Source organism: Limanda limanda, chromosome 2 (assembly GCF_963576545.1).
Source record: "Limanda limanda chromosome 2, fLimLim1.1, whole genome shotgun sequence".
Lineage (NCBI taxonomy): Eukaryota > Metazoa > Chordata > Actinopteri > Pleuronectiformes > Pleuronectidae > Limanda > Limanda limanda.
This window is the reverse complement of record NC_083637.1, coordinates 24913800-24938428: the sequence shown is the minus strand read 5'-3', so window position 1 is coordinate 24938428 and position 24629 is coordinate 24913800. Positions and strand designations below refer to the sequence as shown.

The following is a 24629-nucleotide window of genomic DNA, read 5'->3' as shown; positions in this document are numbered from 1 at the left end:
GTGGCTAGGTGTCACTCAGAGATTCATACTGCTACCTGTGTTTCAGATTCTAGTAAACTATATACAATTTAGCAGGGGACATATTTTGTGTTATTTTTCAGCACTTAACACCAAGTCTATATGATTACTCAAGAAATTCAACTTTGACAATAATACACATTTGGTGCACTAATCAGGGGCAGATCCAGGGGTGGGTCCAGGGGGGCACGTGGCTCAGCTGAAATCTGTTCGGCCCCTGAAGTGCCCCTGTCCTATCAGCAGATTTTTTTTTTTTTTTAATACATTAGTTACTTTCTAGCAATACTAACAATAAATAGGATATTTGTTTTTGAAGAACAATATCTCAACAAATATGTAATGTGTGGTGTTGCTCAAAGCTATGGAGCTAAAAGTAAACAAGGAATGATTTTAAATATGAACCTTACTGAATCAGGAATTGTGAATGGTGGCTTGTCTCTGTACGTCGACCCTGTGATACGCTGGCGACCTGTCCAAGGTGCGTCCCGTCTCTCACCCAATACCAGCTGGGATCTGGCTCAGGGTTAACAGTCCCCTCAGAGGATAAGCAATACAGATAATTGATGGGTGGACTTTTTCTTAAACCAGTTAGGAGGCAATTATATTTATTCTTAGGCTTTATTGTTCACCCACTCAATCATTCATCTTGAAAATTATCTAAATTATTGTTCAATGTAAGTGTGGGATTTCTTAGGTGTAATATGTGCAGGTTGTGAATCAGGAAGTGATTTGGTTAACTATAATGTGACAGTAAATGTATTCAGGGGTGACAAACATGCATTCCCCTGCTCTCCATGTGCTAATTAATGAAGCCGCACGTGTGTCGGTGAGCCAGAGTTAAAAGCTGAAAATAATCATCAGTGTTTACCTGCCATTAATCCCAGTCGTTTCCTCCCAGCATCAGCAGGATCGCTTTCAGCGTTTCACGTTGTAACTGAACAAACACGGCGGCGATTATCCTCACGGGAAATTCAGCAGCACATGTCTGTACATTGCCCTCCTCATCTGCCTTAACCGGCACACCCACCTGTGTGTGTTTGTGTGTGTAAGTAAACATGTGTGTTAATATGTTTTCTTGCTTTCTGGCATAATGACTTACACACTTGCTTCCTCGGGAAACACAAACACACACACACACAAGCACATGCAAACACACTATCTACTGGCAGTTCTTTGCTCTTGTTATCAGATGCTGCAGCAGAACGAGTGTAACTCCACTTCAGAGCTAAATTTATTGGACCATAGGATCGTCCCGTTTGCAGGAAGCCATCATTTGTGAGAAATATTTTTCTCTAAAGACTTTCCCTGTAGCTGCACACTGAGGAGCTCTGTCAGGACGTGGGTGTTGGTTGAGAATCTCTGCGAGGAGACAGTTGTTTAAGCTAATTTGGTGGAAAACATATGGGAGCAACTAGCTGTACCCACAGTTCAAGATTCAGCTATTCCTCAGTCTGGCTGAGGAAAATATTAAAGGCATGAAGTGACGGTTAAAACCCCAAAAGGATTTCCAACTGTGAGGCGAACAGAGTTCACAGTGGAGAACATCTCTGTAACACTGAGTGGCCATAATCCTCTGTGGATTCGTCACTCCATGTGGCAACATTCAGGTTTTACACAGGGACTCAGATTGTTCATGCAAACTTTTCCATTGGTGCAGCTTTAATAGAATACATTTTTTAAACTGGAATGACAGTCAGTAGCGCGTGTACCTCCGCCTAACAGTCTCCTTAGATCTAGTCAAGCTGCACCAAACTTCACACACTCATAGTTATCAATTACCTGAATGTGTCTGATTTTCTGTAAGAGGAAATTGTCAAAAACTTGCAATGTAAAAGAAAGATTAAAAAAAAAAAAAAAATTGCTCACAAAAGTCTCTTTGTCCAGATCTGTGCCAAAATTCCAGTAGTGCTTACAAATTAAACTGATCCACCTTCACTGAGAGTGTGTTAGGTTTACTTTAAAAATCCTGTAGGGGTGATGTTCGTGCACTTCTCTTCTCCGTGGCCTTATTTACACAGTTTGATAACGAAGAGAAATCAGTGAGACGTTTCATGTGCGCACAGAAGCAGCGTGAGCCAGAGGAAATGAGCTAAAGCTGGAGTGAAGGAAATCTGAGTGCGAGCATCAAAACATCTGAGTGCACGTGCACAGCTTGAGCACAAGCAGAGCAAATCCAAGCACAAGCAAACAAACTTATTAGGCCTCCAGAACATTATATATAATCACTGAATGAAATTTATATGAGCGCATGAAAATATACTGTTTTCACAGTATTATATTTCCCAGTTAAATGGATGTGGGATGTATCTGCAAACTTGGAGAGACGTGAGGCTTCATGTTGTTAACATAAACTACAGCTGGAGCACATGAGTTCACATGAGTAGATTTTCCATAGAATTTTATTTCCAAAAAGCAGTCAGAGAAAAGTAAAACAAGCCAGTCAAGTACAACAAAACAAATCCCACAGAGGGATGAGAAAAGAAAGAAAAAGAATAAAAGCTGATAAAGACAGAAGGCCTGATGATATTTATACAACAGCAGACATCTTTTTGGTGTTGCAATACCAGTGAATCACTTGACAGACTCGTGGTATTCTTCATATAACGTCAAAAAACAAATAACAAAATCAGGGTTTTTTCTTTTTATGGGCAGAGAAGGTTCTAAAAGTCAGCTAAGGCACACAGAGCCTCCCCAGAAAAAAAATAAAAATAAAGATAATAGCAGGGGGGGGAACATCAGTCAGAGAAATTTGTGCAACAGTTGCTCAACAATACATTCCAGCAAGAACAACAACAATCTGGCATGTGATTTTCTCTGAGAGGGAAACAGGACAAGGCTGTTGTCCAAAAAACACTGAAACAGGTTATGTACTTTGATCAATAAACACCATCAATTCATTTGTGCCCAATTATCGACATTTTAAAAAGTCTTTAATAATTCAATGTCATTTTTACCACATCTGTATTTACATGTACAATACGGCTTTAAACAATATTTCAATACAAAATACCTATGTACATCTTCTTCATTTGTTATTCATTTTGTTACAAAATAGGACTTTCACATTGAGTAACATTTATCATCTTAATTCACCTTTTTTCCAAAACTGTCATTGAACTTACATAGTCATATGTATTGTGTGAAGTAATTACTCGGAGCACGGTGGCACTTTAAGTCAAAAGATGGCAGCAGCGGCCGGCCAGTGGAAAATAAAAGTAGTTCTTTACAACCAAAGCCCAGAAACAGTGTCGATTGGAGAGGGAAGGAGTGACGGCGATTATAATAGACACATCCGACACTGAGGCAAGGTGAACTTGACATTAATGAACAGTAATGTCTCCTAATTAGCGGGAGCAGAAACACTCACTTAGCTTGAGTAGTGGCTAAACAATGTTGACAATCACAGATTGAAATCCAAATTGGCTTCAGACGAAACTTATTTCAAAGTAAGACAAATGTGCGACCGTACCTCACGTTCAGGATGTGTTGTGGTACAGTGGCTCCCCCAGTCAACTGTGTCATGTGTCCAGAGATTGTCTTGATGGCAGAAAAGGTTCTTAAAATGTAGATGTAAAGGTGCCTCAGACCCGATTTGATGAGTTATGCATTTTGTCAATCAAGACACAATAATACTCACTTGAACTGTACATTATTGTCACAGCATGAAGATCACTACCACTCACTATCATTCTCAAACTGAACCGTAAAACACCAAATAACAGCAGGTTCTACTTGAATCCAGACGTTGTCGGATGTGTTCGCTCGTGAGGAGTAATTTTCTATTTCTTTTTTTTCCACTTTTCGCTGTTTGGTGAGGTTGTTAGGCAGCTGACCTCTGACCCCAGAGGTCAGGGTAGCTCTCTCGTGTGATGCACTTGGCAAACAGCCTTGTAAGAAACCAAGACGAGGAGATCTATTTAGACAGGACAACACTGACTGACACACAGATGCGGGCCATACAAAGGTACAGTATAAGTTTGGGGTGTTGGCCTTTGTAAATAAAGGCGGCTTTTCTTTACAAAAAAATATTTATCATGCTGCCAAGGCAGCGTCGCAGTTATTTAGTCACTGACTAAAAATATCAGTATTAATATAAACTTATAAATAAATAGTGACTCATGACTCATGGACTCAACCCCCCCCCCCATTCACACACAATTTTTGAGACTTCTTGTATAACTATGTACAACATAAAGTCATTGAAATGACTGGAAAAAAAGTAAAAAATTATGAATATAAGGATGAGAATTTTAAGGTCAGCTTGAGATTAATGTGTTTCAAGTTTGAGGCAGTTTGGTAAAAAAAAAAAAAAAAAAGTCTAAAACGAACAAAATAATAATCTCTTCGTCCTCTGCCTGTCACAACATCTGGGTTTTATTAAAGAAAACTACGCTATGGCAATGTTACGTCTTAAAATACTAATGTACAACAGCCACAAATCAAGCATTTATGAATTTAGACCTACATTACATTTCTATTATAATCCAGATAGTTGTAATTATGCTATGAAGGCCTCTGTATTTGCATTTCTCTCTTTTTTATCCAACATGTAGGAAATGTGGCAGCAGCAGATGGTAAGCTCAGCCACAACAGTTCCACGTCCTGATCAGGCACTGAAGTTGTGCTGCTGTTGCCAATTTATTCGACTGATTTACAAACCGAGTCACTTGACTATCAGAAACTCAGAGGTTTGAAAGAAAGTAGCTTTAATCACGCTAAAATATTTGTTGTTCAAAGTTTCTCCAATGGTGCTGCGTGTGAGTCGTATCAAAATAAACTTTTTTGACTTTTTCGGGTTCATCTGAACGCCCAGATTGGTTTCTGCTGACCTGAACATGGAGGAGGCACGTTTAATCCAGTACCAGGCTTCCTCTTCAAACAGGTTTTACAGCTAAGGCCTTATTGCAGCAGATCTTAGTCTGCTACCAGTGTCGACAATCCACACTCACATGACCGCTGTGCCCCGTGCAGGGCTTTAAAAGCTGACTTCATAACTCATTCAGCAGCAGAATAGACGCTTGAAAATTGCAACGTTTGATCACAGTAAAACTCAGCCATGAGAAGAAAAATAAATACACTGAGAAACTGAAATAGCAAAGCCAGCATAATCCCCTAAAAGGAGCAACCCTCCCGGGAGGATCTGAAAATCATTCTCTTTGCGTTCTGTCCAGACACCCTCACCAACCTCCCCGACAAAAACATGCACCGTTCCTTTCGTTTTCTTCCCCCCCCCCCCGAGACAGAGGAAGAGCAATTTTCCTTCCCTGGCTTGCAACAAACCCCTTAAATAAATAAAAATCAACAGTGAAACTCCTGTGCCGTGGCCTCCCGTCCAGCTGGAGGCCTCACTGCTACCTGATACGCCCGTCTGCGTGTGGTGCTCCGAGCTGGGATTTGGGGTCCGGACTCAGGGAGCTCCAGGGACTCTTGGAGCAGGTCTGCATGACAGGACAGGCCGTGGGGCCCACGGCACAGACGTCGGCCGCCTCCCACAGCTCGCCCACCAGGCTGTCCAACCAATGCTCGAGCTCTGGCCCGGTCAGCGCCGCGTTCCTCTTGGCCTGCTCCACGGAGCCCGGGCTGACGAGGATGTTTAGCACCGGGTTGAGGCCGTGGAAACTCTGCTCCATGTAGCTGTTCTTCGCCGGCCCGTTGTGGAGCTTCACAGTTTCCTCTGGGGAAACGTGGGAAGGAAGAAAGAAAAAGAGCAGCGAGGAGGAGACGGAGATGTGTGGAGAGTTGATGATCAGTGGTCAGACAGAGCGAGAGGATTGCAGAGTGGGACAAGGTTGCAGAGAAAGGGAGAAAAGAGAAAAAAGGAGTCATGAGATAACAAGGCATAAACGTGATTTGCTTGATTATTATCTGAGAAGCTTTAACTGGAAGCTAATTTGCTTGGATTGATTTTTTTTTGCTTTGCCTGGACTCCCTAAAGCCCAGGCTTTGATGTGGTTTGTCAAGTCACTGCAATGCTGACTTTTTGGAAACAGTCAGAAATACCCAGACGCACACTCATTCTTTCTTCCCATGACGGCGAAGCTGTGCAGGAAGACAGGAAACGCAGACATAACTTCTCCTTGAAACACCTTCTCCGCCCTGAGCTCCAGTGGAGCTGTAAATTCCTCACAGCTCCTCTAACTGGGGCTCCAGCCAGGCCTTCTAAGTGTGGCAGTGGAACACAAACCCCCTCACACCCACATGTTTGCAGACATCAGCGCTTTTCATGCTCTGGTGACAGAAAGATGCCGTCAGACGTGAGGTGCTCCGCCATCGCAGGGCGCTGTTCAACTCCTGCCAAAGCTAGCTCTGTAGGAGAAGTGTGTGTCATGAAGTCCTTCCTGTCGAGTCATTTCTGTACAATTTATGTATGGAAGTGAGTGTGTGTCTGTGTGCATGTGTGAGCGTGTGTGTGTCTGCTGCTGCCAATGCTGGTGGAGGGCCATGCCATAAAGTTTAACTTGCACTGCGTGTAGGAGGGAAACCTGGTGCCAGACATGCCAGTAAATTAAAGGCGGGTGGATGGAGCCGCTAAGCCACGCACGCACGCATGCAGGAAGAAGGAGCTGTGGTCTCTGTGGCCACAAGCGGTCATTAGTGGTCATTTTCTGCCGAGGTTAATGTAACACAAGAATCGTCTATTTGTGTCGTTTTAAAACACAGTGTAACTGTAGCTAGTCCTTAATTCACTGACCGACTAATGCAGCAGCATCTACTCTATATACAGACTGTTTTTTGACAATGCAGGTCAAGGAAATTGATAATATTTACAATCAAGTAAGTTTTACATTGTGGTACTTTAACACGAGTAAAAGAACTTCTTCACTTTTACCAAAAACAATCTTCTTCTTTCATGATGTTTATAACATTCAGGTTTTTAGCTCTGTTTTGTATTACGTCCTCTCCATTTACTCCACCTCTCTTTCAAGGAAAACGTCACATTGTGACCTTCAGCAACGCCGGATTTGTTACTGAGCTGCTGCATTACTGTTCGACAGAGGCACCAATCAAACAGGCGCTGAGTGGGTGTGACAGAGCTGATCTAATAACTGAGCTACAACGCTGCTGGAAACACACACACGAATACGTTAGAAGCAAATCTCAACCGTCAGACGTTAATGAGAAGCAAAAGAATAACTGTAATGCAAACGTTACTAAACACCCATACTGATGATTCATATTTAAGTTTCAACCCCCACAGCCCCACTGAGACTCAGGTTAGAGACAAAAAGCCGTAACTTTATTTGTTGCCTCTCGTCGACATTAAAACGGCTCAGGGAGATTATTAAAGAGAGAAAGACGTAATTATGCCGGAGCCGACGACTCAACTCTCATGTGACGTTCGGAGCAAACCGGCTGCTTACGGACTAGAACAATGCAATCCTGCCCCTTATCCATGCTGCCTGATTGACTTAATTGTGTCATTGTTTTTGGAGGGCTAAGTGCTCTGTTGTTTAACACTCTGTTTAGTATGTATGAGCAGCTCGCTGGGTTATTAGGGGTGACTTTATGACAAACAACCCGGGTCTGCAGAGGCCCAGAGGCTTGATTAGAAAGGGCATCACTGCAAACACAAGGCTCTGGTGTTTGTGTGTCTGTGTGTGTGTTTGTGTCGTCTAGCTAAACTGGAAATTGTTACTTCGCAGTGAATGCAATGTTTCTCTGGCTGCTCAATAAATAATTCGAATGGAAACTGAATATAAACTTCCTCTCACTCAACACAAGCCACAGTCGAGCTCCGTGTTTTCAATTTCAACATCCTGAACACAAACCACTGATCTAAGGGAGACAGCTACTGGGAATCGAAGCTAAATTGAGCCTGTACATTAAGTGGCCACATTGAGGCCTCCATTCTGCAATAATGAACAACAAATATGGTCCTTTTAAAGCTTGTAATTTTACATTTTTGTCTGAAAATCAGAAGGGTGGGAATTCAAATCTCACTTTAATTTGAGTGCGTACATATTGTGTACACACAGTGGTGGAAGACCACACAACTGTAGTACATAATAAAAAATTACTCCATTACAAATATAAAAAATGTTACTTAAAGAGATACTTAGAGGCGTTTTTTCAGTTGTAAAGTAAGTAATGATTAACATTAACACTGGTTTGATATCAAATTTAAGACCAAATTTATAAAAGACCTACATTAATAGGTTGAACGTGTCTCATATTGCCAACTAGTGTTTCAAACTTTCTTGAGAAAATGAGAATTGGCTGTTTCGAGTCAAATTTGATTTCAGGGCTTTTCTTTCAGTTGTTTTTTTACGTTTGAAGAAATGGTCACCAGTTAATTTAATTGTATTGGATTTGGCTGCAACGCTGTTTAACCCTGAAACTCTGACAGCGTTCTGTGGACTAAAACACTTCACTCAATACAGGGCACCATGAACTTGTTTTAGAAAACTCAAAAAACTTAAATTGGAAACCGATTGAAACGGTTGCACCATAGATGTTGATTTTGTGAGTAAATCTCAAAACCAATCAGCTATCGTCTGACAACAAATTAGCCTCTGGGGCTTCCGGCGTCGGCAGCAGATATGCAAGGCCACGTCCCACTAGTCTCTCCACACAAATCGTTTTGATTCCAGACGACATTTTGGCTAATCTCTATAAACAATTATCTATGCATGTGAATACAGATACATTAAAAAGACAGTAGCGATGCATTTCAGTCAATGTGTTCCACCTTTTGCTCTCCACATGGACTGTTCACCTGCGGACAACCAAAGCCTGCTCAAACGTGATTGGTCAAACTAGAAACAGATACCCGAAGGCTTCCAGCAACAAACTCTTGTCCCTCGTCTACAGATTCCATATATTCACATGATCTGTTTATAGAGATTAATCACTTTCTGACGTGGAGAGGGACTTATGTTATAATTACCACAAACTGGAAGAACAAATTTAAAAAATCTTAAAATAAAAACGAAATGGCTCACAGTCCTGGAGTAAATGCTCTTAAACTACTAAACCTTGAGTAGCAAGAAAATCCAGCCTCATATGAACAACAAGTCAACCACAAATAAATGTTACAAGCTTCACAAATATTGCACAGTTCAGATCTATGTGCAGAACGGAGCTTCCACTGAAGTTAGATGTGTGGTGAAGTGTTTTGTTATTAAGGGTGACACCTTATGTGCTTGTTATCCCAGTGCAATATGTCCACTGGGCTGTTTATACAAATAACACAATCAATAGTCATTTTGTATTATGCTTAAGATGAGACAAATGGCGAGTGTAAGGTACAAATAAGCCTCACGGCAACCGCAGGCGCTGTTTAACTCTCTCTCTCTCTCACCTTGTCGTATGGGCTGGTGTTTGTGATGGGACAGCGGGGCGATGAGGAACTTCATCTCGGCCACGGGGCTCCAGTGGTGCAGGATGCGCACGCTCCACACCCCCGGCCGCAGGGGCTGGTTCAGCGGCGGGCGGTAGTGGGTGTACTCTGCGCTGGCGTCGATCAGAATGTCGTAGGTGGCGGCGATGACGTTGGTGGGGTCGATCCACACCACGGTGACGGTGACGTTGGGCCCTTTGCTCCACTTCTGCATGCCCACCGTCTCATCCATGGGACCCATTAAGCCGCCGAAGTTTCTGAACAGACGCTCCTTGGCGTCCCACTCCGCACCGATCTGACAGCGGGGAGAGAGAGAACAGGGAGAAAAAGAGTGAGTGACGGAATGGGGTGAGAACAGAGACACGAAGAGAAGCGAAAAAAGCACAAGAGATAAATATCTATAAATTCCCTCCTACTACTTAGAGCATATTGTGCACAGTGATCATAAATAGGTAACTCTCTCAGTGCATGCACCACCATACTTTCAAGATAACCAATATCTACACCGAATCATCCAGGGAAATAATCTCCAGCAAGCATTTTTCATCAAACAGCACCACACTGCATCCCAGCCCTCCATTCTGACGTTATATAATCCTATAATAGGCACAAGCTGACAGGCCTGATTGTTTCATCCTGCACATTTGTCCATAGTTACTCGATGATCTGTGAAGATAGAGAGGCTGAGGAAGCTCTCTGACTAAGTCTATCCCTGTGCTCCCTCGGAATACATTTCAGTGCAATAAAAAGAGAGATGGAAGGCAATGGCCACCAGTATCCGGTGTGAACAGCATTAGTGTAAAAGATAAACTAGTATACAGTGAGGATGAGTACAACCGATGAAAAATAACAATCCAAACAGAGGAAGGCAGTGAGGATATCTGACCGCAGCCTTTGTGACAGGAAAAGATGAGAGTCAAGGCAGGAAACAATATCAAAAATCTGGTTTTGAAGCTTCCATAAAAACTGAGAAGGATGTATTCTCTGCAACAGCTGTGAAAAAACAAACTGATGATAAATGTAGCAGATAATATCAAAGTCAAACTTTACTTTAGTGAATTATGAGATACTATTGCAGTACCTGTTCTAAACTGCAGGTTTGGAATGGGCTGTTCTCTTGTCCTGTGTTAATGCTACTTCAGAATTATTCATTATCATTATTGAGTCCTCCTCAAACAGTGCTACAGTATACTGTCACTTTGTTATCGTCAGCAGGCTGGACGTTGATTGCTGATTAACTGAACTGGTTTTAAATGTTTCATACATGGTATTTCAGAAGTCTGTTAAGCAATGGAAGCAATCTCCAGATTGCCAAGTGTGAAGCCGTTGATATGAGTTCCACATACATACACACAGACGTTCGTGGAATTAGTAGGAAAATACATTACGGTGCCCCTGGCTGCAGAACATGGGAATAGCTGAAAGCCTTTAACAAACTGGAGTGCTGCCAATGGACCAACGAGCCAGTTTAAGATATTACATCTTGTAAGATTTAAAAATAAACGATAAGTGTTCACAAGTTTGCTGGTTTGTTTGTTAGACTGAACCGAGAATTACAGGCTGAGTAAACAGAAGAAAACCGATCTCTCTACAAAGATGTATGGCAAGAAAAGAGAGATAGAAAGGAGAATGAGAGAGAGAGAGAGAGAGAGAGAGAGAGAGAGAGAGAGAGAGAGAGAGACTACATTGCGAGAAACAGGAAAGGAACAAAAGTGTAATTTAATGTCGTCATAGTGGTGACGACTGTAACTGAAGAGGTGTGATCTCTCTGTGTGCTGGATTGCAGCCATTGCAAAACCGTGCGGTATGCAAAATGAGAAATGTGGAGCGATTGCGATTGATGGTGGAGACAGGGTGATAAAGAAGGAGGCAACACACACACACACACACACACACACACACACACGTACTGACAGTGAAAGATGGCTGGCGTGCTGGCAGAAATGTGAGAGGAACGGCGGCTTTAGGAAGCGCTCTTCTTCACAATAGTGGCTGATTAACACAGCCTCATCCCGCAGGACGATCAATGACTGACTGGAACTGATTCTGTACTACCTCCTGTGAGAATTGAGATTGCGATGTACAGTATAAATAGACACAAGTTGAATAAATGAGCCCCACAGAGAAAGGGTGTGAGTGTCTTAGCCTTTCCGTAAAAGACACCTCACTCTCATCTCAATTATTGGACTGACCTCTGCCATTTCTGCCCTGTGGACCTTGGTTCTCTTCTCTTTAAATGACTAATCAACTCTCTTGTCTGGCACCTCTGGAGCTCATTACTTTATTCAAGGCTAACTCGCTGGCACCACATTACATCCCCAATTGATTGGCAGCACTCTTGTTCTAAGCCCGAGAAAGAAATGGAGGGAGTATTGACGCAGGAATCTCACTGTAATCCACTGGAAGAGAGTCTGCAGACTGAAGTGAGAGTTGTGAAACCCCCAGAGACCTGCTTCTTGTTCTTGCCTGTAGATTATTTGGCAAAATGCAAGTTTCACTTTTTAAAACAGCTTCAGGCCAGACAAGTGGGCAACGTACACAGGCTCTCCTCTGTCTGCACCAATACATGCATATTCTATGGACACACAGGTTAATAAGGGTTCACCGCGCACAATTTGTTGACCGATGCTGACCTGGTGCCTACGGAAATACTGGACAGAGGCTGTTATTCCGGCAAGAAAGTTTGAAATGCTATACATTGATCTATTCTATACCTTATGCAGAGCTTGGGGTCCTAATGCCCACACAAAAAATTGTCCGCAGCATTATTTCGTCATGTTGGCTCAAAGTTTGCTGGAATATTTAAACTACATTCCCAAAGTTTAACACTCTCTTGGTGATTCAATCTGAGGTATATCTATGGGTGAGAATGGAAGCATAGAGAAGCAAGAAATTCTTTCTTCTTTAACTTCTGGCCCATTTCAGCCTCTGCCTATAGCTTACGATGACCTCCACACTCAACCTGTCCCTCGCCGCTGCTGCTACCCAATAAGCTTTAACTTAAGACCAATACTCAATCAAGCCTTGATGGCCCACACCAAGTCTGAGGCTTATGACCTTCTTTCGCTTATAGCTATACTTAGAAGAACACGGTTTTGTGGAACTAATGCTGCTCAGCCAACGTCATTGTGGCCTCTTCACATTTTTCTTCAACACTGCCTCATCATGTCGTTTACTCATATTCCTTGTTTCATCCACTGCTCAATTCCCTGTCCAACATTATAGAGAACATAAAACGCTCCCGTCTCATAACCCATCTCTTTTCCATTTCTTCTTTCTGACACTGCGACCTTGCAAACCTTTTGTTCATCTACGTCATCGGATTGCCGGCGCCGAAAGTCTGACACGTTCAATAAGACAGGTCAGTTTGATCAGGCAGTGGCGTGGACAGTCCCATTCTGCATCTGACCCTGATTAAAACCACAGGGCACAAATGTCCCTTGAAGCTCTGTACAGAGACTTATTAGTGGCCCTTTTTGTGAGGGGGGTAATAAAACCCAGGTGTTCACCAGACGCAGCAGAAGACTCCCCCAGGGCATCATTTACACTACTGAGGGATTATGGGTAAGACGGATGGATGCCACCTAATAAAGATACACTGTGGAGCCATGGATGAAGGTACTGACAGCAAGGATATAATGTGTTCAAAAGAAGATGGAACCATGTAGTCGAAGCTGCAAGCTGAGAGTTTGAGAGATGCATCAATACAGACCTAAAGAAACAGTTTGACAATAAGATAAAATAAGTATAGTATAGAGGAAGTATAAGATTTGGGGAATACATCCTCATATCGACAGCCAGCAGCAGGTAGCCTGTCAAAAAATGTATTTCTACTTACACTGCTAACGCTCAAGGACATCTGTTTTTGTTCTGCCAGTAAAAATCAACGCGTGGGAAAATGAACACATTTTGGTTCTATAGGTTGTTACAAACCACTGTTTCCTGCATTTTCAATTTTGTATCTATCCTAAGCTAACTGGTTGTGTTCAGTACATTCTTATCGACTGTAAAAACTTTAAAGTAATATTAACATTATGTTTTTTATGAATGAGTACATTTCCTCACAATGTCAATCAATTCCGGTAAACTGCTGATATGACTAAGATCACTAGTTAGCATGTCTGTCAGTGCTCTACAATTTGTTAGCCAGCAGTTAAAGACCACTATTTTCATATTAGAAAAAAGATTAAAGAATTTCGTAGGGGTCTCAAATCATATTTAGAGGTTTCAATAGCCAAGAAGCTTTCTTTTGAAGGGGTTGGGGGTCACTCATAAAAACTCCAGTGTCTTTTCTTCCAGCAATACATTTTGACTATACGTTCACTCCAACGCCGAGCAGAACATGTCTTCACTTTAAAATTGTATTCTAAACAGGAACCTTCTGAATTGCAGGTGGAACAGGAAGCAGTCACAGCCACATACAAGAAAAAAAAATAGCTCTCCCTTAAACTGTCCACGCTAGGTGCCAGTGTGTTTTCAGTAAGTTGATAAAATATGTCAAATAACTTAAATGTTACTTCCAATTTTTTCGAGAGGGGAATCATTAGTGGTTTATAAAAGATGCGTGGAACATACAGATCCGATAAAAAATTGTAAAAATAAAATCTAAAAATGGGGAAGTATTAAAAAGTTGTCTGACTGGTTGGATCTGGACCATGGGAGGATATACAGTTTTTCCAAGTCTTGACCCAATAACAGAACATCTTTAAGTATTAAATGTAAAACAGCATTTTTTTCTGGTGTCTCCTGCTACATTTTTAGACACATTTTGATTCCACTCTTTTGTAATTTTTGAGGTTTTAATTTGTGAAGTTGCTTTATAGGATAAATCAAAATGCCAGCTGTTGTTGTCTCCCTCTATACATCCTCTACCATGATGTGCTTGTGTGTATGTGGTAGAGCAAGGACTAAACCATCAGTCAAAGCCAGTCATTTTACTGTTTGAGATTTATTCAACGCAGCATAATATACTTCTCAATGTCAAATCTGACTTGAGGTGAAATACTAATTTTAACAGTGCCAGCTGTAAGTGGTCCTACACTAAATCATGCTGTAAAAGGGCCTATAAAGGCAGCTGGGAGGCAGCAGTGGAGTGAAGAGAAAGACATATCTGTCTCCCTTTATATCTCAAGGAGGACAGGAAACACATTGTTAAGCCGACCATATGGTTTATCTACCAAACTCCAGCGTATAGCTTTAATGTAACGGGTCATATCTGCTAAGTTGACAAAAATGACGGAGCTGTTACAGCTACGCCGTGCTGCCTAACTTAAGCTCTTTCTGCTCTGGTTTGGACTGACAGATGGACAGACCGACTGACTGACAGCCATTACACAGCTCGACACAGCCAACGCTTCCTTGGGCTGAGCATCCAGATAAAGGCCACAGCTCACATCGTTTCTCTGTCACTCATGGTTTCATGGGCTCGACGCACAGAGCTCAGGCTACATCCATGCTACTACGTTCCCTTTTGAAAGCAGCGTTATCAAACTAGCCGTCCATACCAACATGCATGAAAGCGCATACCACATCACCACTCATGTACACTGGGTATGCGGGTGACGGTGTAAACAGGAAGAAAACACAGCTAGACTTGGACATTTTTACATATTGCTCAAATAACAGCTTGTCTCCTACACATGTAATTAGTTGTATAATTGTAAAATTCAACTGAGCAAAGATAACAGGATAAACTGTGCTTGTAAAGGATTATTCATGTTGCGTTCTACACTGGTAGCTGAGGCTTATGCAGGCTGTTTTCTCCCTAAGGGGTTATTTTAGAGGGGCCTGACGAATCATTGAAGGACACGTCCTGACCAAAAGGACCCAATCATCAAGTTGTGAGTGTCTACGTTTCCAAACATCACCGTTTCTGCCCATCCAGACCAAAAACAGCATCAAAGTTTGCAAACTAAAATGTGTAGCAAAGTTTATGTGTCTTCAAATAAAAACCACTAGTATGGATGTAGCCTCAGTGGATCCGAGGAATCTGGATGCCTTTTGAGTTTACTCTGAGACTGTTAGAAAAGGTCGTACAGGGTCAAGGTGTGTGACTGTGATCCAAAGGCGCAAACAAAGCCTTTCACAAATCGTTTGGCATTTCGGCCTCCGACCAAGCTGTGCATGATAAACCAGAGAAAAAGGTCAATTTACATTCACTCAGTTAATTTTGTCCTTTTTAAGAAGACACTCGGTGGCTGTCACATCACACCCGAGTGGCTGTGTCCTAAACAGGCCTTGTGGTAAACAGAAACACAGATTAACATAACAAGACAATCAAGGGAAGCATTCCAGTGTGAAGGTGAGAAGACGTTCTATTAGGAAACAACAAATAAGCAGCACAGGATGCGCTCATCCCTATAAACTTAGATGAATTCAATCAATTTACATTTTACAAGGCCATTACAGGCACAATTTTAAACGTGGGGAGATGCAGTGCTTTGAGTCTTGGCAAGGTCGCCATAGCAATGAATATGAGTTCACCATGGCAATGAGCTGTATATTTCACCTCTAATTACATGCTGAATAGCTGTGTTTTTCCTGTGTGGTGCTTAGGATTTTAATGGAGCTCATTTCCTGACACTGGTAACCGCTGACTGATGTTTTGTTGCTCGTGCCAAACCAGTGACTGAAATGGAAATGAAAAATACATGTGATACCCGGCGATCAAATTTGCTGACTCACCTCCGCAAACTGCAACCTGCTGAACGTGCTGCTCGCAGGCGTGCTCAGCTTGAAGTTCTTCTTGGGCGCCACCCAGGTCTCCATGGTCTCCAGTTTGCTGGTGGCCAGGTTGGTGGCGTGATGCTTGACCAGGTAGCCCTGGAACTGGTCCGACTGAAAGTAGAGATGCACCGACACCGGGTGGCCCATGGGGAAGTACCTGGCAGAGCATGGAGAGAGTGGGAATCCATTAGCGAACCTGATATCGGCTCATCTACCCGCTGTGCCACTTTTCAGGGCATACGCTGTAAGAGGAGAAGAATATCGAGATCCCTCTGGTTACTTTCTGGAGGGGGCAGCCATGGACATGCTAATGTGGCCGCATGCTAATTTATGCTCGCAGTGAAGGTTAGTGGGGAGTCGATGTGTTCTGTGTGTGACACGCCGGACATTAATTCAGTGACCTTTAACAGAAAACCAATTGGTCAAAGACGTGCGTTGACCATACTGATGATTCCCTTTAAACGTTACTTGCATGTACGCTTGGGTAATGGGTGACTATAATTATTATTATGCTTACACACACTATTACAGTAGATAAAAGATAAGTAATGGGCTGGTGAATACCTAATTAAATCTGGGTTACCTTTGAAATCTTCTAAGTAAGTAAATAAACTTCTTCCACACTAATGATTGCTTTACAATGTGATGGTTGCCGCTGGTTGTGAAGTAGAAGGGACGGAGAGAGAGGACACAAGACGGTCGAGACCACAGCAATCTGCTCGCGACAGAGAATTACAGAACAGTCATGGGCTGCGTTGGCAGCAGATTCAGATTAGTCAGAGCGCTGAACACACACACACACACACACACACACACACACACACACACACACACACACACACACACACACACACACACACACACACACACACACACACACACACACACACACACACACACACATCACAAGTCTGCTGAACAAAGTTGAACTGGGTCATCCAGTCAGCTGAAGCCAAACGAAGGTCTTGCCCCTCTGATTAGTCTGTTGTTCTGTTTGTGTGTCGACTCGTACGTGGCAGAGGGCCGGCCAGAGTGACTTCTGGAAAAACAAAAAAGGGCGGAGGGTGGGCACTGCTGGGGAACACTGCACAGCTGCTCTCTGCCACCCCCCCCCTCACCCAGTTTCCTCATCCTCTGTCTCTTATGCTTCCTTCTACTAGTCTTCATTCCTCCTATTTACACACACACACATACACGCGCACGCACACACACAAACACACACACACACACAGACAAACGTGCACGCTGCCTCCCTCGTGCTCATGGCCTCATCAGTATTCTACTACAGGACCAAGAGTCAACCCGTCCTAGTAAATGCGACCCTGACAAGCAGAACAGCAAATATTTACACCCCAAAAGGATAGCGGTGCACACTCACTCCTCCCCTGATGCCTCTTTCTCTTTCTCCTCTCTGTTCCCCCATCTGCCTCCCCCCGCTTTGCCCCTCTCCTCCTTTCATCCTGCTTTCTGGGCCTCGTCCCTCGGCTCTCCTTCCCCCCCTTGCCCTGTCTTTCCCAAAAGAGATGTGGTGTTGATGCCAGTGTGAGACGCAGTGAAAAGGGGGCCAAGGCGTAGCCGGCACAGAAGCTCCATTCAAGCTTTTACTCCACAGTCTCTTCCAGGCCAGTCACAGAGGATTTCATAAAGAGCCAAATCCCTCTCTGTGGCCTTTTCCTCTCTTTTGCTCCCGTCTCACTCTCAGGCTGATCCATCCATCTGTAGGGAGCACATCTGAATGCTCCAGGCATGCAAAATACACTTAGCCACACTTGTTCGTTTATTTACAGCACCTAGCTAAAACTAATGCGGTCTGCAAAGAACATGCCCTCCAAAGTGATCATCCACACCTCTTAGACAAAAAGCACTGATGGGATGTCACCAAGTACATTTGCCGAGTTGCTGTCCTTAAGTATATATTTTGTGTATCTGGACTATACTTATATGATTTATTTTCAGGTATTTTTCACTTTTACTCCACTACAAATTTCAGCAAATATCAGTTTTTTCTATTCAACTATTCAGCTTTTACACCGCATTACTTTCCCATTGTTTTTCTATATTTTTAAAAGTAATGTATTACATAACATTACATTTCATTTAGCTGACGCTTTTTATCCAAAGCCACTTACACTAAGTGCATCAAGCATAATATAGACGAGTGGAGACCGTTGATCCAATCAGAGAGGACAGGTCACATTACACCCCCAGTGTTTTTGGTAGCATCATCGGCAACTTTCACATTTAACATGACAAGACTCTGTATTATTCTCAATATTGAAGGAAGTCTATAGTAGGCACAGTTAATGATGTAGTAGACGTTGCATTAGAGAATTGACTACACTCATACTTTTGTTTTAAATGCTTTAAAAACAAGTACTTACTTTGACTTAAGCTGGGAAGGTAATGTGGTACTTTTACTTGAGTGTATTTTGCCTATTTCTATGTCCTTTTACTTAAGTAAAATATTTGAGAACTTTTTCCGAAACTGTTAAAAAGAAGGTTTTATTGCAGGACTGTTGAATTAGACTGCATTAGTTTTAGTTAAACTGACAATTGAGTTGATGTGGCCAGTGGTGCACACACGCAGACACAAACAAACGGACACACACACACACACACACATACAGGCTTGAGATAAAAGAACAGGACTTCTTGCAGACATTTGCATTTTTCCATTGTGGACTCATCTGCTGTGACTTGCTTTGGTCTTAAAAGCAAACACTTGATTGGATTTAATTACTCGGCTTCATCAGTAAAATTCCTGATCAATAAAACAAAAATAAGAAGGCTCCAGGCAGACAGGCCCTGTGCAGTCGCACCACACACATCGTTTATTTAATTATAAGGCCTATATACCAGACTGAGGCTGAATTAATAGAAACTCGCAGACTCATTTTAGCTTTTATTTCTCCTCTGAACAATGTCTCACTGCAGCTCTTTGACCAAATCATATACTTGTCTTGTTGCACATTAAAGATTATTTTCATGTCTGTGTATTATACAGAGCATTAAAAGAAACCGTGTATTATTCATGTCCTCCACCCAGTAATGCTACAGTGATCAATTTATGACCATATGACATCATAGACCAAGTATGGCTAGTACCTGGTCTGACTCTGTGCGTTGTAATAACTTCAGAGCAGCAATAAGTGATGCTAGAAAACCTGGTTCTCAAAGATGGAGAGGTAATTATTGTTTGAAAAATAAGGCGACTCAGATGTAATGGTAGTTACGTTCCCACTGATAATAACTTAATCAATTATTAATAGATTTTCCGCTTAGAACAGAATGCAGTTGTCTGACCAACGTTACAATTTCCTAAATATTACGATAAATTATGAAATAATGAGTGACGAAGAAAAACTTTAAACCTTTGATTAGACATTTGCTTAAAAACTTTGGAATCAACTTTTTAAAAAGACGTGAAATGTGCCAATGTTGGGGAAGTTTACAGGTTTATTCTTCCCTGATACTCATTTTATTGCTAAGTTTTATAAATTTGAATTTGAAGTTTAGTCCTAGCACCAGGTATCATCATGCAAGATTTTCTTTTCACATGTTTTGCTGTGTTATTAATCTTTTCATAAAGTCTGTGTTCTATTGACTCCAGCCACGATTAGAATGCAATTAAAGACTTTATTCTCAGGAAAACCCTATCAAACTGTTTTCATGGGAAACACTGTAATGCAACATTCACACACCTTATAGACGGCATTTTGATTTGCAGTTTGCTTAAGAAAACTTCTGACATGACCTGAAATTCACCCAAGGGCCTAAAGACAACTCCCACATATCAGGCAACACTTCAGTCATTGTGTATATGTTAGAAGGAAGCAACACACACACACACACACACACACACACACACACACACACACACACACATGAATGCACAGACACATCAACAGGTTAATTCTTGAGGCAACGGCCTAAACACTCACATATACAAAACTTAGACTATATACACACAGACACACACACACATGCACACATTTTCAATTTCCCTGCTCAGTGACCTTTGGCCTCTCAGCCAATTTAAAACAGTTACATGTAAACGTTAGAATACTGGCTTGTTTGTAAGGTTTGTTTGGAAATGCTTTTTCTCACTGGCTCATTTCCTGGCAATGACAGCAATGCGGAGACCCCAGCGTTCTGAAAAATACATAAATGCACTAATGTTCACAAACGCACCCGTACATGTAGCCTCCTTTCCCATGGTCTGCTCTCGCTCTCTTTTTTAACAGATGCGGTGTATGAGTAGAAACAGCTGTAGTGGAGAGATGGTTTTGAGGTTTGACAGATGGAAACATGTTTCCTTCTTTCTCGGCTTGGCTTTACCCACAGGACAGAACACCCACAATGCAGCAGGGGTGGTGGGGTACTAATCACTAGGTGCCACACTTACACTCACCGGGAGAAAACCATCTCAGATGACACTCGATGATAGCTTTATGTCGCCTCCTCCTCTTCAACTATGAAGCTGTTTTCAGACATGAACTCTGGAAAATTGGTTGGACATTTTCCTGGAGTTTTTCTTTTACACATGAAGAATGCAGCAGGACAGTGTCCAAGTCACACATGTTCATAACAACAGGAAAATGTCCAGAGCGTTCAAGCGAGGGGGGGGGCCTGAGTAGAGCATGCAGGAGGCAGAACAGGACGTTTCTGCTTATAACAAATCCTTGGTGCCTATCACCAAAAGTTCTTGAATCTCTTTGAGAGACTCAAGAGCTTTTGGTGTTTTCTCCAATGAGCTCACTCTGACATTCTCCGGACATTTCACTAGGGGGCAGGCAGGAAAAACTCAGGAGAATATTCACAAGAATGTCCGGAGTCCAGATCGGTCGGTCAATCTGAGGATTTGTGAACCTTTCCTGAGTAGACCAATAGGAATTGGCATGACTTAGATGACCACTAACAAAATGTAAAGCAGCTCAGAACAAGGTGTGCCTTCATAAAGCGTTTTCCTTCATTCTTTGTTTTATTTAAATTGTCATATCCTTTCTCAAGAGTGTAAAAGGTTTAATGTCTATTGCCATCATGAAGAATAGTGTCATATTAATGTTTTTCTTCTTTCCTGTTGTGTCTCTCTGCTTTATCCTTTGTTTTGAGCTGCCTTTCTATGAGATGCATGGAGATTCGTGTCACAATAACAAGCAGTTTGCACCTCTTGCTCTGTGTTTTGAATCAGCAGATTTATTATGTCAGGGTTTTTTAATCACTGGGCTTCATCAGCGTGCAAATAAACGAATGGGAAACTTAAATGCTCCTGCACCATATGCTGCTGGACTTACTGAAGTACAGGGAGCTGTAATGTTCCGTTTGGCTATAGTGTGGTGTTCCCTTTTCATTTTAACCACCCATGTTAACAGCACTCAGGAATTCGTACAATCGCCACTAATCATACGCTGGCATGAAGGGACAGCTTTCACTGCTATGACCTACATAGCCTCATTATCTCAGGGATAAACTGACAGAGGAACATATCACGTTACAAAATGAAAAGCATTACCCAGAGTTCTCTGCTGCTATTTGGCACTATTCATTGTTATCCTATTTCCATGACATATGATCCCAGACAGAGACATCAGCAGAGATCCACAGGCTTCAATACATTCTGTGGTTTCTCGTTCCACCATGTGCAGTTTTTGAGAGTATGATCAAAGTGAGGTGCACCTGTGCATTTAGGTGCATGTAGGTCTCTGGTGATGTGTGCGCAGATGTAGAAAAGTAGACAAAGAGTATTTGCACAGGTGAATCTGCCTGTGTTTACCTGCAGCTGTGATCCTTTGGGTTACCCTGTAGCGAGGCGGCAGCCCTGGCCAGGCCCAGGCGAGAGAAGGAGTGGAAGTACGTGAGCTGCGTGTCCGACAGGCTGGCCACTCCATCTGGCTCGTCGTACACGTTCTCCCAGTACGAGTTTAGCGCCGGCATTCCCTGAGGAAAGGGTCCAAACAGGTAGGTGTCCAGCTGGTTCACTATCTCCTGGTTCACGCTGGCTTCAAACTTCCTGGCGAAGAAGGTGGGTCGCACAGTTTGCTGCAGAGGGAAGCATGGGAACGGCAAAGCAGGGAAGGGTGAGACAAAAAGGAGAAAAAGGAGAAAATTGAGATTTGGTTTTGTGCCAGGATGACAGGAGGGAAACATGTGATGTGTGTGAAAGTGACGTGTGGGCAGAGAAGAGAGAATGTGACGACAGAAGGTAGAGTAGATCAAATGCAGCAGATAAGGTGAATTCATTGTTATGCACTTTAAATTCAAATGGTCCATATGTACAAGGTCTCTGTCAGGGGTTCCCAACCGGGCTAATCCCGGCTGGCATCGGACGAGAGGCGGGGTACACCCAGGTTGCAAGAAGCCAGAGAACCCAGAGAACCCAGAGAGAACCCGGCAGAGAACATGCAAACATCTACACAGAAAGGCCCTGGTCGACCAAGGCCACAGTTGTCTACCTTCGTCTACTAGAAGTCTCAATTGAACATTGGTTCATTTCAAGGTTTCACAACAGTAAAAGTTTGGGTACCATTGCTCTCTGTGGTTCCTATGAGTCAATTAAAATGTATTCCAGTGAACACAATGCACTGACTATAATTGATAATTAACAAGGAGACCGCCCAACTTTAATACCCCGTCTCATGGGAGGGAGAAAAGACACTGTTTCTTTTCTGAGTTATTTATCTATTTCTTTTCCAGATCCAGAGCAGAGAGTGAAAGGAAGAAACGAGGAGCTGCCGAGGAAAATTTGTGGAGAAAACAATTGATGTAGCAGGAGAGGTCTTTAAAGGTTATTGCTTTATCAATGAAAGTATTGATGAAGGGCTACTTGCTGCAGTTGATCAGGAAAAACTGTTTGATTCGGGAAGTTTTGACACAGTTAGAGGTGATAGACCAAGAAGAAGATGCCTCACATCAGAGGCTGATCTAACACCGGTCCTTTTTTGTATTTTTCCCTCCATTCATCATTTCTCTCTTCACAGTTCTTTGTACAGTGTTTGTGTGTTTCGCCCTCCACCTCTCCATCTCTGTCTCACTCTCTCTGTCCCTGCCACACTGTTGCTCGTGTGGTTGATGGTGCATCATGAAATCTGCCGCCTCCGCAGCTTGGTTTAAACACAAAGACTTCTTCTCAGTCGCAGTGACAAAACTGTTTACAGATAGTTACCCAGCACCAAACGCCTTGGTGCTATCTGCGGAAAAAAAAACGAAGCTTTGGCAAATTTCTGATACTTTGCCATTTTCTCAGGCTGAAACTGGCAACTGTGGGATGTTGGTGCTCCTTCACACGGCACCAGACGATTGCATCAGTCTGCCGCGATTGGCCCAAGATATCAAAAGAAATGAGGAGGAGGGGGTTTAAGTGTAGACACGCTCCCGGATAGTGTTCGTTCTGACCCGTCGTCTGAAAGCACCGACCTGTCACAGCCTGACTTCCCAAATGCACCTCATCCTAAAACACATTACTTAACAATGATGCAATGAGACAAAAAGCACCACTCTCTCTCAGTCTCTCCAGAAGGAACCCCCCTCCCCCCCTGTGAGCTCACTTCACCACGTGGGGCAACTCAACAGTTGTACCTTGAATTATTCCTCTCATCTGCAGAACCAAATCCCAGCCCACTGTAATTGTCTCTATCTCCCCCTCTGCTAATGTTCAAAGGGAAACTTAGATGGCGCTCTCAAAGGGATATTAAATCCTATAAATACCGGGGGCCTGGCTGCTTTCTGGAAAGGCTGCTTTGTTCCCAGGGTTGGTCTTCACTGGTACCAGGGTGCCAGACAGACCCTGCAGCCCTGCCAAGGACCTGTGGTAATGTGTTGGCGCTGAGCAGCCAGAGACCGAGGCGAGACAGATGGCAGAGAGGTCCGGCGGAGAGTGGACTGAGGTCAGGGATGCAGCTTTGACTGGTATTTGAGGGACGGGAGAGACCGAGTGAGCCACAGCACCGAGAGGGTCTTTAACTGTGCAGAATGTTTTCGATTCATCTCGTAGCTTTTACTTTGAGGGAGCCCATTAAAAGTCAAACAGCGATACCGACATCCTCTGGGGGTCTCGGAGTCACTGCCAATCACTCACTTTCAATTTGGAAAGCTAACTAACCCTCTTCTCCCCTTTATACCCAAGGCAGGCAGGATCTAATTACTATTAATTCTATTTTTCCCCGTTCAGGGTCACACTAATAGAGACATAATTTTGCACGTAGCGATTGTGAAAGCTGTGGGAACAGGCTGGATGCTGAGGGTGAGAGGACAGACCTTGAGGGCAGAGAATTTACAGATTACTGCCGGAGATTTCCCATGATGCACTGAGGTGTGTGTGCAGCAAACATCCTCCAAAACGATGTATGCTTTTCATTTTGATATCAGGTCTACTGGGTTAGTCTCTGGTGGACATCTACTTGAAGTTAAGACCTTTAATCCAGAGGAGCTTTAAAGCCCAGGGCCTGTTTTTATCAAACTGCTAAAAGTGAGATTTTGGACATAAGTGAGACAGAGAAGAGAAAGTCTTTGGTCCAAGCTGTGACACAGAGAAAGAAGAGAGTGCATG

The 24629-nt window shown here is 42.9% G+C and overlaps 1 protein-coding gene across 1 annotated transcript in view; it reads right to left on the bottom strand.

The window, feature by feature from the left end:
* Positions 1-5289: 5289 nt before the first annotated feature.
* The window catches only part of xylt1 (xylosyltransferase I), an 80431-nt gene continuing 61091 nt past the window's right edge, over positions 5290-24629 (bottom strand). The window contains exons 8-11 of the mRNA XM_061091418.1: positions 21858-22123; positions 16043-16241; positions 9320-9653; positions 5290-5692 (exon numbers count right to left, since the gene is read on the bottom strand). Coding sequence (XP_060947401.1) covers positions 5370-5692; positions 9320-9653; positions 16043-16241; positions 21858-22123 — 1122 coding nt within the window. The 3' untranslated portion in view covers positions 5290-5369. The remainder of the gene's footprint in view (positions 5693-9319; positions 9654-16042; positions 16242-21857; positions 22124-24629) is intronic.